We start from the raw sequence: 17892 nt of genomic DNA on the forward strand, positions 1-17892 counted from the left end.
AATGATATTCTACTGAATGCAGAAGCATTTCAAGGCGATATCTCTAATCTGTAAATACAAACTGTGACATTCACAGAAAGGAACACCGATCTCAAGGATCCTTTGCTGAAACAGAAAAAAAATGGATGGGTGGAAAGATGGGGAGAAATACGAAGGGTACCAATAAAAGGCAGAATTCAGCTGAATTTTTGTTTTCCAATATTTGTCATGTGATTGTGACAAAAACAAGGTCTTTAACTTTTTAAAATCTTCAGATAACCTTTTGTTAAGATGGCATCAACCACCTCTGTATCTGAAATATCCTGAAGCATGTTTCAACCAATGAATTATTTTTGAATTCTGGTAACTGTTCTGTAGGCAAACAATTTGTGCACCAGATTGCAGAAACAGCAAATGAGCTGAATGATGAGTGTGCTGTTTTGGTAGTGTCACTTGTGAGATCCCCGACAATGTAATGGGACTCTTTCAGAACTGCAACTAAGTGTTAGCATAGATTACATGCTCAAGTCCTGGCATGGGGCTAGAACATACAGCCTGTTAACTCAGGAGGTGAGAATACTACCAACTGAGCCAAGTTGACATCAATGCCAACTGAGCCAAGCATAAACTGGCACAGTTAAAGAAAAAGGTGCAACATACAAGCATAGGCCTGAAGGAAAAGCAACAGAGTTAGCACAAAAGGTCAAAGGGTGGATAAGAATTGGCATGGGTTAAAGGATATAAATGGATTACAGGGTAGAATTTAACTTTATGTAGGCACAGTAAATACTGTTATGACGCAGGAATCACAGTACAATTCTGACAAAACACCACCTAGACTATTCTATTGAGTTGCTGTGTAAGTGAGGAAAACCTTTGTGGCGGTATCCAAATGCTCCTCAGCTACTGAACAGGAAAGTAACTGAATGATAAGTTATCAACTCAACAATATGACAAATCGCTCATCGTCAGGGGATCTCCCTCTGAAATCAGCAGAAACTAATTTAGAACTAGCTCAAATACACAAAAATCTGTAAAAACTAAGCAGCTCCTTCACTTAAGCTTCATTTACAATTTCTGAAAAACAAGTGCTACAATGGAAACTGGAAGAGAGTCACCATGACAGTGGTGACATTATCACTGTTTCTGCAGCAGGGTCTGGCATGGAGTGATTCAGGGGAAAATCCAAACTGAGCATCAATAAGCAGCCAAGTGCTGAATAAGTGCTGCTAGACAGCACTAACAATGACACCTTCCATCACTTTCGTATACTTGAGAGATGACTGATGGAATAGCATTTGACTGAATTAGATTTATCCTGCATTTTATGGACATGCCACACAAGGGCAATTTTCGACATTAGCAGCTACGTGCCAGAATTGTAGCTGTAGTGGAACACTTGGCTAAAGGCGTGACTAATTATGCAGCACAAGTTTTCAGTACAATAGCTAGATTCTTGTTGGGGCCCACTGCCTTTGCTACATTAACCATCTTTTGATAAAACTTGGAGAGAACTGAATTGCCTCAAGATCGACACCCGTGACAGTGAGACCCAAGGTGGGTCATCCACTCAGCATTTCTGACTTAAGGAGATTGCAAATGCTTCAGCCTTGACCTTTCACAATGACCCACTGGCCTTCCCCCACTAAGGATGGGTATATTTTTGAACCACCTCCTCCCATTAGAATTCCAATTCCCACCTCTATACCCCAAACTGACAGAATTTTAATCTTCTCCATTAATTGTGGAGTCACTCAGCCGTCTATGGTATGCTGCTTGCACTGTTTAACAGGTGTGTGGTCTTGTGTCATAACTTCACTATATTTGTACGAGTACCTGATGATGCTCTCTTACATTCCTCACTTAATCAGGGTTGGTCTCTTTGGGGTTTACCAGAGTATGACGTTACAGATTGTAGTTAAATACAATTTTCATGGTGCTAGTGGCCCACTGCATCTCATGGAAGTCTGAACAACATTTTGGTGTCACACCTCCAAGCACTGGGTATCAAAATCAAAACTATGTGCTAAAACCAAACTTTCAATCAGGCCTGTCTGGCAAACAGCATCAGTTCAGCAGCTGATTTCATGCTTTCATCAAAATAAACCCAGAATGTTTTATAACAAGCAGCGACAAAGAGGGAAAAAAAAAAACAGGAGAATCTAGTAAGTGTGGATCACTCCAGTTGAAAACCAACAGGCTAAATGGTCTTTTCCTAGTGTGGCCGCATTTTTTTTTTCTGGCTTTACTATGTGCACTCCTTTGCTCGCAACACTGATCAGTAGTCACTGCTCCCTCTGCTGGGCTGTTTCAATTTTAAAATCAACACCACAAATCTGGGTTAGGGGCGAGAGCATCACTATTGAAATATTACATTGCTCAGTTTTGCTCGCCGAATCACTGACAAGACTGTGTTCCACTCCCCCCCAGAAACATGCTCTATTTATTCAAATCATCTCAAAAGGATTGATACCTGAATTTAACCCCTTATCTCTGTCACAACTTTGATGCTTTGAAAAGGATGACAGCAATTTCTCCTGATAAAATAATTCAAAAGCAAAAATGTTTGTTCTTTTCAAAATGCTGACTTTTGGAATTGGCATTGCTAAGACACGGATAGAATTTGCACACCATTAAAAATAAATATCTCAAATTATTCACTAACAATTCCAAAGGTGAAATTCCTCTCCCGATCCACCACCAAAATCAATGGTTTACAATCTTATTCTTTTTCATATTATCTACACAATCTTTCCATCATCTACAATGTTTCCGTCAAAGCTGATCACCTTAACTTTATAGTTATATAAACTGCTATTTATAAAAAAAACTGAGTATGGTTTCCTAAAAGGAAGGAGAATGACAACTACATACCTTGTGTGTTTTACTGTATGTGTACAGATATGCCAGTCTATAGAGACTCTTGTAGTGCTGAGGAAATCGACTGAGACACAGATGCAATGCTCTAATACATTGCTCAGTCAGCACTCGCCGCTGCTCCCTCTCATCTCCTGGCAAGCTCTGAGGGAGATCCTCCAATCTGTAGGTGTCTTTCATCTCTCCTGAAGGCTCAGCCGTTTTCTTTTTTGAGTCACACAGAGACGAGGTGGTGGCCCTGGTGGCAGTGACATTAGTAGTGCTAATGGTGGCAGTTTGACACTGCAACTCTGTGTGCAATTTTGCTCCTGCTTGTTCTGCCAATCTCAGAGCCAAAGCGTCTATCCCTTCGGTGATCTCCACATTGCCTCCTCTGCAAAGTTCAGAACAGATGCGCCCCACCGAGTCCTCTTCCTCCAACTTCCGATAGTTCTCCCTGGACAGTGCAGCTGCTTCTGTGGGCACTCTGTGAGCTGTGCGCTCTGCCAATCTCAAAGCCAAAGCATCTATGGCTTCTGTGATCTCTACACTGCCTCCTTTACAACTCTCAGATGAAGCTCGAGCTACTAAATCCTCTTCATCTAGTTTTCCATGGCTCTCCATGGACAACACAGTAGCTTCCACAGTCGAAGACGATGAGGGGCTTCCTTTCCCAGACTGAATCTTCCTGCTGCTGTCCTGCGAACTGGCTGCATCAGTGAAGATGTCCTGGGTTGAGTTAGAATCAGAGAGTACCAAAATCACGCTGTCTTGACTTCTCTCTGAAAAATAAAATGGAATCAATGCCATTAGTGTCTGCAGAATGATTTCTGACATATTAATTATAGCACACTTAGCGATACAAGAACAGAAGACATTCAATGACTTCTCAATATAGCCAAACAGTTAAATCTAATTTTTGCTAAGTTATTCAGTAGACTGTAAACAGCTGCTTATTACATAGCCTTTGTTTCTTCAGGGCCAGGTCTCCTGTTCTCATTGCTACAGTGGTCCCAAATAAGGGGAGGCAAAGTTCGATTCACTGGTACCCAATGTGCTGAAAACCTGCTGTATTCCTAAACATGATAAATATTGGCCAGGAGAACACTCTGGTTCTTCTTTCACAAAGTGTCATGGGGTCTTTTCTGTCCATCTAAGAGGACAGACAGGACTTTGGTTTAGTGTCTGATCAGAAAGACAGCACATCCAACAGTGCAGCACTGTCAGTATTTCACTACAGTGTCAGTCTAGACATGCTCAAGTATCTGGAACAGGACTTCAACATTTATCTCAAGACAAGAACCTGATCACTGCACGCCATGGGACAATAAGGAAGCACTCATTTCATTTTTAAAAACATATTTGCCCAGACGTTCCCGCTCATGCTCCAACTTGCAGCAGGCCAAGTCTCGGGAAGGAGCTGTCACTGCTCCCCAGTTTAGGTTTGGGAGTAAAATTAGGTTCCCTTCCTGAAGAGTCCTGTTCACATGCTCCAAAGAGCATGATTTAGCAGGAAGCTGCAATATCACAGTTGGGGGGTGTGGGGGGTGGTGGGTGGAGATGTGTGTGGTGGTGGTGGAGGAGGAAACTGACACCTTCATTTTAACAGCCCTCCCTGCAGTGGCAGGGTTAAGGGATTAACAGCAAAAATCAGCATATTTGTTTCGGTTTGACAGGAATTGGCTACTCTCAGCACTGAGGTACAATAAAATAGAATAGAATATCCCACTGCTCATTTACTGAGACGGTGAGAACAAATACCATTGGGTTCATCAAGCTAACTTATCTACGATCAGTTTTGCAAACTTGTCATGTCATCTCCACAGAGTTCAATGTGGAATATATGTGTAATGCAAATTAATGTCACCCATCTTGATGAAAGTTGGGACCATTTTAGTCTGTTTCAAAGAAACAAAAATCTCTGTCTTTTTAAAAGTCTAATTCCTGTTTCCAGGTGATGGGTTAGGTTCAATATTTGATATAAGCACACTTTTATAACAGCCCTCTGCTCTTTCTAACTACCATCGCATCTCCAATCTCCCTCTCATCGTAACAAATTCTTGATCATGACATCATCTCCCAAATCCATGCTCATCTTGCCCACAATTCCATGTTTAAATCCCTTCAACCAGGTATCCGCCCCCACCACTATTCTGTAACTGCTGCTATCAAAGACACAAGTGACATTTTTTGTGACTATGTTCATAGTAAACTATCCTGCCTCATCTCACACTTCCTGGCTTATTGGCAGCTTTCATTATAGCTAACCACAACATCCTCTTCCATCATCCAGCTGAGTAGAATTGTCCATTCTTGGTTCCATTTATTATACAATCATAACCAAAAGGACACGCGCAATTACTCCACTTTCCACTCCTGCATTACTAACTGTGGTCTCACCATTACAGGTCTATCATAGAGTAATAGAGTCTTACACCATGGAAACAGATGCTTCAATCCAACCACACCGATCATGTTCTCAAACTAAACCAGTCCCACTGCGCCTGTCCTTGGTCCATATCCCTCCAAACCTGCCACCACTTTCTCGGGCAGTCCATTCCACACATGACGCACTCAGTGTGTAAAATGGTTGCTCCGCATGTCCTTTTTAAATCTTTTTCCTCTCACCTTAAAAATTTGCCCCCTATTTTGAACTCCCACACCCTAGGGAAAAGACCTTTGTCATTCACCTTATCTATGCCCCTCACAATTTTATAAACACCAATAAAAAGTCACCTCTCAACCTCTTACACTCCAGTGAAAAATGTCTCAACCTATTCAGTCTATTTTTATATTTCAAACTCTCCATTCCCAGCAACATCCTAGTGTATCTCTTCTAAACCCGCTCCAGTTTAATAATACCCTTCCCATAACAAGGCAACCGGAACTGCACACAGTACTCCAGATGAGGCCTCACCAATGTCCTGTACAACCTCAATGACTTCCCAACTGCTATATTCAAAAGTCTGAGCAATGAAAGCATTGACCACCCCTTACTTCACATCAACACACAGCCTTCAGTGATATAATCCAGCGTCAGTCTCCACATGCATAATCAGTGACATCTTTGCCTACGCCCCCACTGTCTCCAAAATTGTTAGATTGTTTGCCCAACATTCAGTATAGGTCCTCCAATTAAACAATGGGAAGATCAGAGCTCTCAACTTCAAATGAAACCGGTCAACATCTTTAGAGCAGCCATGCTTGCCTATCACACTTCACCTCAGAGATGGATACTGAAACCCAGCCTCAACTTGAGGTGACATTTGGGTTTGAGGCCGTGTAGGAAGTTGGAACATTCTCCAATAGCAGAGTATTCCAGAAAGGAAAGTAAGGAAGAAAGAGTTTACATTAATACAGGACTTCACCAAATCCCCATTACCTGATTATGCTTCACAATTATTTTTAAGGACAGCTGCCCTTGCTACACAAACTAATAGAGCAGCTGATTCATATGCAGTAAGATTCCACAAATTAAAAAAAAAATTAATGCATAACCTGATTATCAATGATGATAGTTAAGGGATAAATGCCAGCCAAAATATTGGGAGAGCTCCCCTCCTGTCCTTTAAAATACACCATTATCTTTGGTGACCCCCACAAACTCCATTTCCTTCCATCCCCTAGCAATCTAAGATTGAGCCAGATAGTTTCCAAACTTGGTGTTATAATTGCATCTTCCATTACCCAACCAGTGAGGAAATACACAAATTTTAGTATAACCACAGAATCATGCTAATTATACACATGCATCAACTGCATCAAGAATAATCAGCTATAATCAATTAAGCCCATGACAATCCAGTTAATCAGCTTATTTTATATAATCCTAATGAAAAGCTGTGCACAAAACTCTTATGAAATGCTTCCATATGGAATTCAAAGTCTGTTGACAAAATGTCTCACCCAAACAGAAAGAGCAAAATACTCAAATTCCCACTTAGATTTCTTGATGACCATCTTGGGAGCAGGTTAGCTCAATTGGCTACACAGCTACCCTATGGGTCAGAATAATACCTAGAGAGTCGGTCTGAACAAGCAGACGTAAGCTAGGAGCAAAGAGAAATTGCTAAAAGAAACACAGCAGGTCTGGCAGCATCTGAGGAGAGAAAGCAGAGTCAAAGACTCCAGGAGAGTCACTGGACTCAAAATGTTAACTCTGCCTTCTTCCCACAGATGCTGTCCGACCGGCCGAGTTTCAGATTTCCAGCATCCACAGTTCTTAGTTTTATTATAGAGGCAGACTTGGGACCTGCCTCCTCACTCTGTCCGAGAGTGAAACACAATGGCAAACCATGTTTAACAAAAGGAAAAAGCTCAGGATGAAAGATCAGCAGACAATAAGCCTTCAGGATACAACATGATGGGAAGAGAACAGAATCATATAGATGGCCATTAGACGCAGGTTGGGCATAGCTTCCCATCTTTTCAATTCTACCCCACTAGAAATAAAACCGAGTACTTGTCTTGTGGCCTTGCTACCATTGAATCTTTCTCATTTACCTGAACCATAAGAATACAGTCTCAATGAGTCAACTCATCTGACAGATGGCATTAGACAATGCAGCACTCATTCAATATTGCACAAAATGGCTGAAAAGATTATGCACCTTGAAGTAACTCCATACAGGCCACTATCCCATCACCAAGTCACACTTTATTTACCCATGGAGAGTCCTTGACACTGATCCAGCTCCCTCAGAGCCAGCTCTCAGAGTCAACAGGATGTCTGACACTCCTGTTCTCACCTGTCAGCCAGGGCTCCCTGACTGGACCAGATTAACAGCCTCAATCAGGGAACACACATTCTATGAGTCTACCGCACTGGCCTTGTTAGAATCACTACATTCCTCCATCTCCAAGTCTGAGGACATAGGCTGATTCGTTTTTTTGTAACTCCTCCTGGAGCACCCAGTCAGGTTTCTGATACAGGCAGCGTGTAATGCACAGTAGCTCACCTCTTGTGCCCAGAGCATCTCGGAAGAAATTTATTCTCTTCTTCAGGCGGCAAAGACTTTGAGGTGGCAACATCCACCATCTCAGAGCTCAGATTCAGAGGTATCTTCAAAGCTTGACAGAGAGCGAGAACCTACTGGTTCTGGAACAGTCAGAAGCGGTCACATTTTGCTTTCGTACTGTTTGCGAGTTTCATATGATCCACGTGCTTGTTCAGGACCGTCGCACCTACCTGAGCTTTGTATGTCACTGGAGTTGACTTCGCATCGACCATGCCTCTTACCCATGCAGGGCCATTCCTGTGGTTCCTACACTAAACTTTGTCCCCTGAAATAAACTGTCTGTCTTGCTTAGTGGACTTTTGTGTCTGGCATTGGTGTTCCTGATGCCATTTCATCATTTCCCCCAGGTCCAGGAAGATCAGATTTAACCTGGTGCGGAGTCTTCTCCCCATTAACAACTCTGCTGGAGCCATCCCTGTAGTTTCATGAGAATTGGTCCTATAATCAAATAGGAACCGGGACAGTTTGGTATCTAGTGAAGTTGTAGGCTGTTTCTTCAAGCCTGCCTTCAAATTTGGACTGCTGTTTCTGCCAGTCCATTGGATGATGGATGGTATGGAGTTGTTCTTACCTGTTGAATACCATTCGACTTTAGGAAATACTCAAATTACCTGCTGCTAAACGATAGCCCATTATCTGTGACCAACACTTCCAGAAGTCCATATATTGCAAGAGATGTGCACAGTTTATTTTATCATTGTCACCACAGATTAAACTCTATGTATCTCCAGCTATTTTGAGTGGGTGCCCACAATGACGAAGAACATGGAGCCTACGAAAGGACCTGCACATTCAATGTATAACCGACTTCAGGGTTGATCCAGCCATTCCCATGAATGTGGGGGAGCTGCTGACAGTAATTTTTGTCCCTGATGGCACTCTGGGCACTGCCCCACCAACGCAGCTATGTCTGCATCCAATCCTGGCCACCAGACATAACTTCTCACCAACATCTTCATGTTGGAAACCCCTGGATGACCCTGGTTGAGCTCAGCTAGTAAATGGCAGCAACCATTGCTCGGGACACTCACTCCTGCTCCCCATAATAATATACCTTCCTCTACTGTGATTTGGTCTCTCCGGGTTCAAAAAGGTTTCAATTCTGGTTGTGATGGCCTTTGGTTTCCCCCATCACCACCAGCTGTTTCAGGCTGGCCAGGACTGAATCTTTCTGCATCCAAAGTCTGATATTGTCAGCTGGAAGTGTGCCCAGAAAAGTTAAAACCATTACAGACTCTTCCAGTGGTGGCCCCACCGGTGGTGTACCTGAGAGCAGGAGGCGGCTCAATGCATCTCCATCTGCTACTTGGCCTCCTGGATGGTGTTCCAACTTGTAATTATCCACAGTTAGTATCACACCCCACTGCTGAATTCGGCCTGAAACTATGAGTGGCACTACCTTTTCCTCTTTAAGTAGACTTAGCAGAGTTTTGTGGTTCATTGTTACTACAATTTACATCCATAAAGGAACTGGTGGAACTTCCTGACTCCAAACATGAACACCAAACCTTCCTTCTCTATCTGGGTGTATTTATGCTCTGCATTAGCCAAAGGCCTGGATGCATACGGTGTTGGGCGTTCCTCTCCATTGGGCCACCTATGAGCTAATACTACCCTGATGCCGTACGGGGAGGCATTGCATATCAATACTAGATCTCGCTTGGGATCACAGTGTGCCAACACATTACAGGATGATAACTGTTTACTCACTTCCCTGAAAGCTATAGCTTGGCAACGCGACCATTTGCAAGGCTGACCCTTTTTCAAGAGTTGATGCAAAAGATGCCAGGATGGAGGTCAGGTTATGCATGAACTTAACCCGAATAATTCAACAGCCCAATGAAAGAACTAGCTCCGGTACAGACGTGGGAGCAAGGGCACCTTTGATCACCCTCACTTTACCTTCCAACAGGTGTAACCAGGTCTTGTCAACTCTGTAGCCCAAGTAGGTCACTTGGGGGGCCTGGAACATACATTTTTCCCTTCTAAGGCATACGCCTGCCTGGGAGAACCATCTAAGGACGATGTCCAAGTTCTTTAAGTGTTCCTTATTAGTCTTCCCTGCTATTAGCTCGTCATTTAGATGAACGGCAACCTAGGGTAGACGCTGTAAAGTGTTCTTCAACGTCAACTGAAAAATCGCACAAGCTGACGACACCTCGAACGCCAGTCTCACATATTGGTACAAACCTTTGTGGGTATTAACTGTAGCATACATCTGGGAATCCCCATCTAATTCAATTGCAGTTTCATTAAGGACAGACCCCTGCCAGCTTTGTGTATAAATCCACTATGTGAGGGACTAGGTGTTTATCCAGCTGTGAGAACCAGTTGACCATTTGTTTTCCCATCCCACAAACTGTTCTGGTTTAATGATTCCATCGCTTGCCAGCCTCCTGATTTCTGCCTCTACCTTTACCCGTAACGCAAATGGCACTGGGTGGGCCTTGCAGAATCACGGAATTGCTTCCTGGTCAACATGCAATGTGGCCTTGGCTCCTTTGATAGTCCCTAGACCTTCCTGAAAAACTTCTGAATATTGCATTAGGACTTCACTCAGGCAGCCATTTCCTACTCAAAAAATGTTAAGCTGATCTTGGCGAATCTTTCTCAACCAAATTCACCCCATCAGGCTTGGGCCCGAGACTTTCACAACAATCACTTAACTGAACCAGCTGCTTCTCAAGGGAGACCTGAACTGAAGTTGTACCCTTAGCCTGTAAAGGTTGCCCGGTATGGGGTCCAAGTCTGGCCGAGGTCTTGCACAAACTTAAGGGTTGGAGTCCAGAATAAATTCTGTCAAAGACTGGTTCTGCGATCACTGAAACGGCCGCACCGGTATCGACCGCCATTAAAATCGGGTGACCATTTCACCAGATGTTTACTTTGATTGCTTTGATTTGGATGTTGCTAAGCAATTTAGCTGTTCAAACCAGATGTAGGTGGAGATAACAAGGTGTAGAGGTGGATGAACACAGCAGGCCAAGCAGCATCAGAGGAGCAGGAAAGCTGACATTTCGGGTCTGGACCCTTCTTCAGAAATGGGGGAGGGAAAGGGGATTCTGAAATAAAGAGAGAGAGGGGGGGAGGCGGAGGTGGGGTGGGGCTTGAGGTGGGAGTGGATAGGTGGGAGGACAGGTTAGGGAGGCGGGGACGAGCTGGGCTGGTGTTGGGATGCGGTAGGGTCAGAGGATGATGAGTTGGATCCGGAGGTTGGTGGGGTGGTATGTGAGGACGAGGGGGATTCTGGTTTGGTTGTTGTTGCGGGGAGGGGGTGTGAGGGATGAGTTGCGGGAAATGCAAGAGACACGGTCGAGGGCGTTCTCGACCACTGAGGAGGGGAAGTTGCGGTCCTTGAAAAACAAAGACATCTGGGATGTCCGGGAGAGGAATGCCTCATCTCGGGAGCAGATGCGGCAGAGGCGAAGGAATTGGGAATGGGGATGGCATCCCGGACATCCCACTCCACCAACCTCCGGATCCAACTCATCATCCTCCGGTACTTCTGCCACCTGCAATTTGACCCCACTACCAAAGACATTTTTCCCTCCCCACCTTCATCTGCTTTCTGGAGGGACCACTCTGTCCGTGACTCCCTTGTCCGCTCCACACTCCCCTCCAGCACCACCTCACTCGGCACTTTTCCCTGCAACCGCAGGAAGTGCTACACCTGCCCCTACACCTCCCCCCTCACCCCCATCCCAGGGCCCAAGAAGACTTTCCACATCCAGCAGATGTGCTATACTGTAGCCACTATTCCCGATGTGGCCTCCTCTACATCGGGGAAACCAAGCGGAGGTTTGGGGACCGCTTTGTGGAACACCTATGCTCGGTTCGCAATAAACAACTGCACCTCCCAGTCGCGAACCATTTCAACTCCCCCTCCCACTCCTTGGACGACATGTCCATCCTGGGCCTCCTCCAGTGCCACAACGATGCCACCCGAAGGTTGCAGGAACAGCACTTCATATTTCGCTTGGGAACCCTGCAGCCCAATGGTATCAATGTGGACTTCACAAGCTTCAAAATCTCCCCTCCCCTGACTGCATCCCAAAACCAGCCCAGCTCGTCCCCGCCTCCCTAACCTGGCCATCCTTCCTCCCACCTATCCACTCCTCCCACCTCAAGCCCCACCCCCACCTCCACCTCCTATCTACCAGCCTCATCCCACCTCCTGGACCTGTCCGTCCTCCTTGGACTGACCTACCCCCACCCTAACTCCTCACCTACACTCACCTTTACTGGCTCCATCCCCACCTCTTTGACCTGTCCGTCTCCTCTCCACCTATCTGCTCCTTTATCCATCTTCCATCCACCTCCCCCTCTTAAGAAGCAGTTTTTATGGGACAACACTATTATGCAGATTTTTATTAGCAGAATGCCAATTCAAAAGGTAAAGGATTGCTTTATTTTACATAGACAGCAGCTAATGATGTGTTATCTATGATGGATACAGACAATTTAGAGCCAACGTAAGAACTAAATCATTAAGCTGGAAGGAAATGGAATTTGATCTTGCACTGACCAACCAAAACAAAAGCCTGCAAGTAAAAAAGATGTGGTAATGAGTCTGCAGAAGTCACTGATACAGCTAAAGCTGGAGACTACATACAATTGTTTGGTTTGCCATAGAAAAAATGTATTGGAGACAAGAATGAAAAATGCAGCTAAACTAATACAGAGCATAATACATTTGACCAATTCAGATGGGTCATTTACTTGGGAAGAGAGAAATTGCAGGGAAGACATCATTCAATATTCTTAAAGTACTAGATAAGTAATCTCTGAAAATCTGCTCACAAACATTAAAACAGGGGTTTATTCATCCTTATATCCTTATCTAAGGAAGAAAATACTGACGTTGGAGGCAGTACGAAGAGGGTTCACTCAGCTGATCCTGGCTATGGAGCAACTGTCTTATGAGGAGGGGTTGAGTAGGTTGGACTTGCACTCATTGGAGATTAAAAGAATGAGAGTCGACCTGATTGAAACATAGAAGATTCTTTGGGGAGATGTTTCCTCTTGTGGGAGAGAGCAGGACCAGATGGCAAATCTCAGAATTTGGGATTGCACATTTAAGACCTGGATGAGGAGGAATTGCTACTCTCAAAAGGCTGTGAATCTGTGGACTTCTTTATCACAGATGGCTGTCGAGACTGGGTTGTTGAGAATATTCAAGGTTTATGTGGATTTTTAATTAGTAAGGCAATTAAGGGTTAAAGGGGAAAAGGCAGGAAAGCGGAATTGAGGATTATTAGATCAGCCATGATCTCACCGAACAGCAAAGCAGACTGGATAGGCTGAATGACCTACTTCTTCTGGTCTTGAGGAAGAAAGTACACAGAACTTTGATCCAACAATGCCAAGTGGTTATGATTGTGTGAAGTGCACTGTTCTGTGAAGTAGTTTAGTAACAATTAAGAGGGCTTAGGAAAGATATTTGAGAGACAGTACAAATGAAGAGTATTGCGGAGTCGCAAACGGTGCTCAACATTGTGCAATCATTGGTGAACATTCCTGATTCTGACCTTATGATGGAGGAAAGGTCCAATATTACAGATAGAAGGTATGAATGCAAGACTGCAAGTGCATAGAAGAACATAAGAACTAGGAGCAGGAGTAGGCCATCTGGCCCCTCGAGCCTGCCCCGCCATTTAATAAGATCATGGCTGATCTTTGAGACGCAGCTCCACTTACCCGCCCATTCACCATAACCCTTAATTCCTTTACTGTTCAAAAATTTATCTAGCCTTGCCTTAAACACATTCAGCAAGGTAGCTTCAACCGCTTCACTGAGCAGGGAATTCCACAGATTCACAATCCTTTGGGTGAAGAAGTTCCTCCTGACCTCAGTCCTACATCTGCTTCCCTTTATTTTGAGGCAATGCCCTCTAGTCCTAGTTTCACCTGCTAGCGGAAACAACCTCCCTGCCTTCACTTTATCTATTCCCTTCATAATCTTATATGTTTCTATAAGATCTCCCCTCATTCTTCTGAACTCCAATGAGTATAATCCCAGTCTACTCAGTCTCTCCTCACAATCCAACCCTCTCAACTCTGGAATCAACCGAGTGAATCTCCTCTGCACCCACTCCAGTGCTAGTATATCCCTTCTCAAGTAAGGAGACCAAAACTGCACACAGTACTCCAGGTGTGGCCTCACCAGGACCCTATACAGCTGCAGCATAGCCTCCCTGTTTTTAAACTCCATCCCTCTAGCAATGGTAGTCAAAATTCCATTTGCCTTTTTAATTACCTGCTGCACCTGCAATCCTACTTTTAGCGATTCATGCACAAGGACACCCAAGTCCCTCTGCACAGCAGCGTGCTGCAATTTTTCACCATTTAAAACAAACATAGTCCATTTTGCTGTTATTCCTACCAAAATGGATGACCTCACACTTACCAACATTGTACTCCATCTGCCAGACCTTTGCCCACTCACTTAGACTATCTATATCCCAGACTTTGTGTCTTCTGCACACTTTGCTCTACCACTCACCTTAGTGTCATCTGCAAATTTTGACATACCACACTTAGTCCCCAACTCCAAATCATCTATGTAAAATGTAAACAACTGCGGTCCCAACACTGATCCCTGAGGCACACCAGTAGCCACTGACCGCCAACCAGAAAAACACCCATTTACCCCTACTCTTTGCTTTCCACTGGTCAACCAATCCTCTATCCATGCCAATACATTACCTGTAATACTGTGCAACTTTATCTTATGTAGCAGCCTTTGGTGTGGCACCTTGTCAAATACCTTCTGGAAATCCAGATACACCACCTCCACAGGTTCCCCATTGTCCACCATGCAAGTAATGTCCTCGAAGAATTCCACCAAATTAGTTAAACATGACCTACCCTTCATGAACCCATGCTGGGTATTCCCAATGGGACAACTTATATCCAGATGTCTTGCTATTCAGTGTCTCTTTCATCAAATGAGGGGGGTAGGTCTTAGATATGCCGGCCTTTTCATAGAATCATAAAATCTCCAGTGTGTGGAAACAGGCCCTTCGGCCCAACAAGTCCACACTGACCCTCAGAACACCCACCCAAACCCATCCCTCTATAACCCACCTAATCTACACATCCCTGAACACTACAGGCAATTTAGCATGGCCAATCCACCTAACCTGCACATCTTTGGACTGCGGGAGGAAACTGGAGCACCTGGAGGAAACCCACGCAGACACAGGGAGAATGTGCAAACTCCACACAGACAGTTGCCCGAGGCTGGAATTGAACCCGGGTCCCTGGCACTGTGAGGCAGCAGTGCTAACCACTGTGCCACCGTGCCGCCCATTTCCATCACTGTGTGTCTTACTCAAGGATACACTATCAAATGCCTTCCTATCCTTAAAAGCAATTTCTACATAATGAGATGCTCAACTATTGAAGACAATAGCATACCATCATTGGTATTGACAAAAACCAAACGACTCATCAGCAGTTGGGGTCTGTGCAAATTCTGCCACTTGTGAAGGCAGGCCTCATATGGCTGAGGGGACTGATTCCTTTCCAGTGAATGAAATGGAATTACAATCCTGCTGTTGAGTTTGGAATACATTTTAAAACAATGGAAACATCAGTCAGTCAACACCAATTCACAGGGGCAGAATATTTTACAAAACCAGTATGATCAGTTCATCCACTCTAGAAGTGGACATTAAACTGCTGCAAGGGAAGTTAATCTGTTTAGACAGGCACATTGACCTAATAAAGCTTTAACTATAATTTTTTTCATTCTATTGGTGTTGATCTCATTAACAGCAAGGAGCAAAACAAGATTAAAGAAAAGATGGTCTGCTAGACAACTGCAAGATAGATAATGAGATTTGACAGATTTGAAGAATTCTACTCTGGAAATGGAATGAGCATTACTGGGTCATCTCTAATTACAGCAGTATCCAAACAGCTCAGTTTCATTTACATGGCGATCGCCTGTTATTTTCTTGAGAGGGTTTATACCATTAGGGAAAGCAATATTCAGGATTTTTGATTGAATTTAGCAAGTGTTGTTAGGTTTCGTGAACACTAGAATCAGAGTATACAATGCCAGGGTGTACTGAATTGCAAGACAGTATCAGATCACATTTTAATAATACATTTCTAAACATAGGTCAGAAATCACATGATACCAGGTTATAGTCCAACAGGTTTATTTGAAAACACAAGCTTTCAGGCTCTTACTCCTTCTTCAGGTGTTAGTGAGAGAGGTAGTATCTGACAGAATTTATAAATAAAAGATAGAAGGGTCACAGCACTGACTTCAAAAGGAATTCGGGGATTTACATATACGTATTACTCAATTAAAACCTAAGTGATTAAAGATTTAACAGCATCTTAGGTTTGTTTAGTACATCGTCAGCAGTGGTGTGATTCACTGGAAAGGCTATCGCAGAATCTTACTATTTGCTGTTTATGTTATGATACTTCTAAATTAAGTCTAACATACAGCTTTGATTTTCTTTCCTTTTGTACAATAAACTTGCAGTCTATCGTTAAAAGAACACTGTCAACTTCTTGTTAACATGTTCAGTGACTGATCACCATGGTAACCAAATTGCAAAAATAAAAAACTTATGATCCATCACGTCAGGTTTCGCTTTGGAATCCAGCTGGTCCACTATTACTATCAACTGAGATCACAACAAAGTGGAGGCTCTTGGTGGAATAGGAATTTCAAAGGGATTGGTGAATCTTTAAAGAAAGAAGTACATAGAGGTACTAAAGATAAAACACAATTGTAGTTGTGAAGTATATTACATATTTTGGACTTTCAAAATGGCTTTAAGTGTTGCTCAGACTTTTCAAAGAATCATAGTATCCCTAAAGTGCAGAAAGAGGCCATTTGGCCCATCGAGTCTGCACTGATCCTCTAAAGAGCATCCTACTCAGACCCAGCTCTCCATTCTTATCCCGTGGCTACTATGGGCAATTTAGCATGAGCAACCCACCTAAACTGCACATCTTCGGAATGTAGGAGGAAACCCGAGCACCTGATGCGTACAGACACACAGAGAACACGCAAATTCCACACATACAATCACCCAAGACATGTATTGAACACGGGTCCCTGGCACGGTGAGGCAGCAGTGCTGACCAATGAGCCAAAGTGCCACTCCTTTTCTAGGAGTGGAAGTAATGGAGGCTGAACTGAGAGAGTTAGCAGATAAATTGAAGGTAGGAATAAAAGCAAGGTCTCAAAAGGATAGGATTGTTTAAGTAATTACCCAAAACTTAAGATGAAAAGGAGGGAAACCTGAAATTGATACATCACCATTAGAACTAGCTAAAATTCAACAAGAAGTGAAAAAAAATCTTGAAGTGGGAGAAAAAGAAAATAGAGCAAAATGTGAAGGAGAAGAGAATAAAAACAGAGCTGGAAATACCAAAACCTTGAATTCCAAAGTGAGTAGAAAGATAAGGAAAGAGTAATAGAATTAAAAAAAGAATGATCAAAGAGAGAACACTCAGCAATATGACACGGGAAAAAAAATGCTCAGAGTAAAGGAAGAAAGAGGTACCAGTTAAAAGGATGATTTTAATTCCAATGAGGAATTTAATTAAACAAAAAATCTATGTGTAGTATCTAAACATACAGAGGATGGAATAGAAAGACATTTAACTTCATTTGAAAGATAGATGCAAACATGAAGTGGTCAAATACTTAATACTGATGGACCTTAATACTCTAGAGAGTTTTGACAGGAACAGCTGTGAATTTTGAAGCTAGTTTATCTGAAGAATAATCTGCAGACTATGAAACTGTTAAAAGAGCAATACTCTATACTTATGAGCATGCCCCTGAAGCCAATCAATTAAAATGCAGGACTATTCAAAACTGAACCTAATCCAAAATTTGTAGATTTTGCAAGAGAAAAAGAAATGTTACGGAATCAGTGGTTTGGATCACTGAAGTTAACAGAAAAAAAACGCTGAATATGAGAGAAATCACGAGTATAGAGAAATTCTAAAATAACACACAGATAATCCAAGATAACAAGGTGTAGAGCTGGATGAACACAGC

At 43.3% G+C, this 17892-nt stretch overlaps 1 protein-coding gene across 3 annotated transcripts in view; it reads right to left on the bottom strand.

Annotated features, from left to right (window-relative positions):
* cabin1 (calcineurin binding protein 1) overlaps positions 1 to 17892 on the bottom strand; it is a 404357-nt gene that overhangs the window by 260259 nt on the left and 126206 nt on the right. For all 3 annotated transcript variants that reach the window (XM_048611391.1, XM_048611392.1, XM_048611390.1), the window contains exon 27: positions 2854 to 3617. In XM_048611391.1, the coding sequence (XP_048467348.1) occupies positions 2854 to 3617 (764 nt within the window). The remainder of the gene's footprint in view (positions 1 to 2853; positions 3618 to 17892) is intronic.

Source organism: Rhincodon typus, chromosome 24 (genome assembly GCF_021869965.1).
Source record: "Rhincodon typus isolate 14 chromosome 24, sRhiTyp1.1, whole genome shotgun sequence".
NCBI lineage: Eukaryota > Metazoa > Chordata > Chondrichthyes > Orectolobiformes > Rhincodontidae > Rhincodon > Rhincodon typus.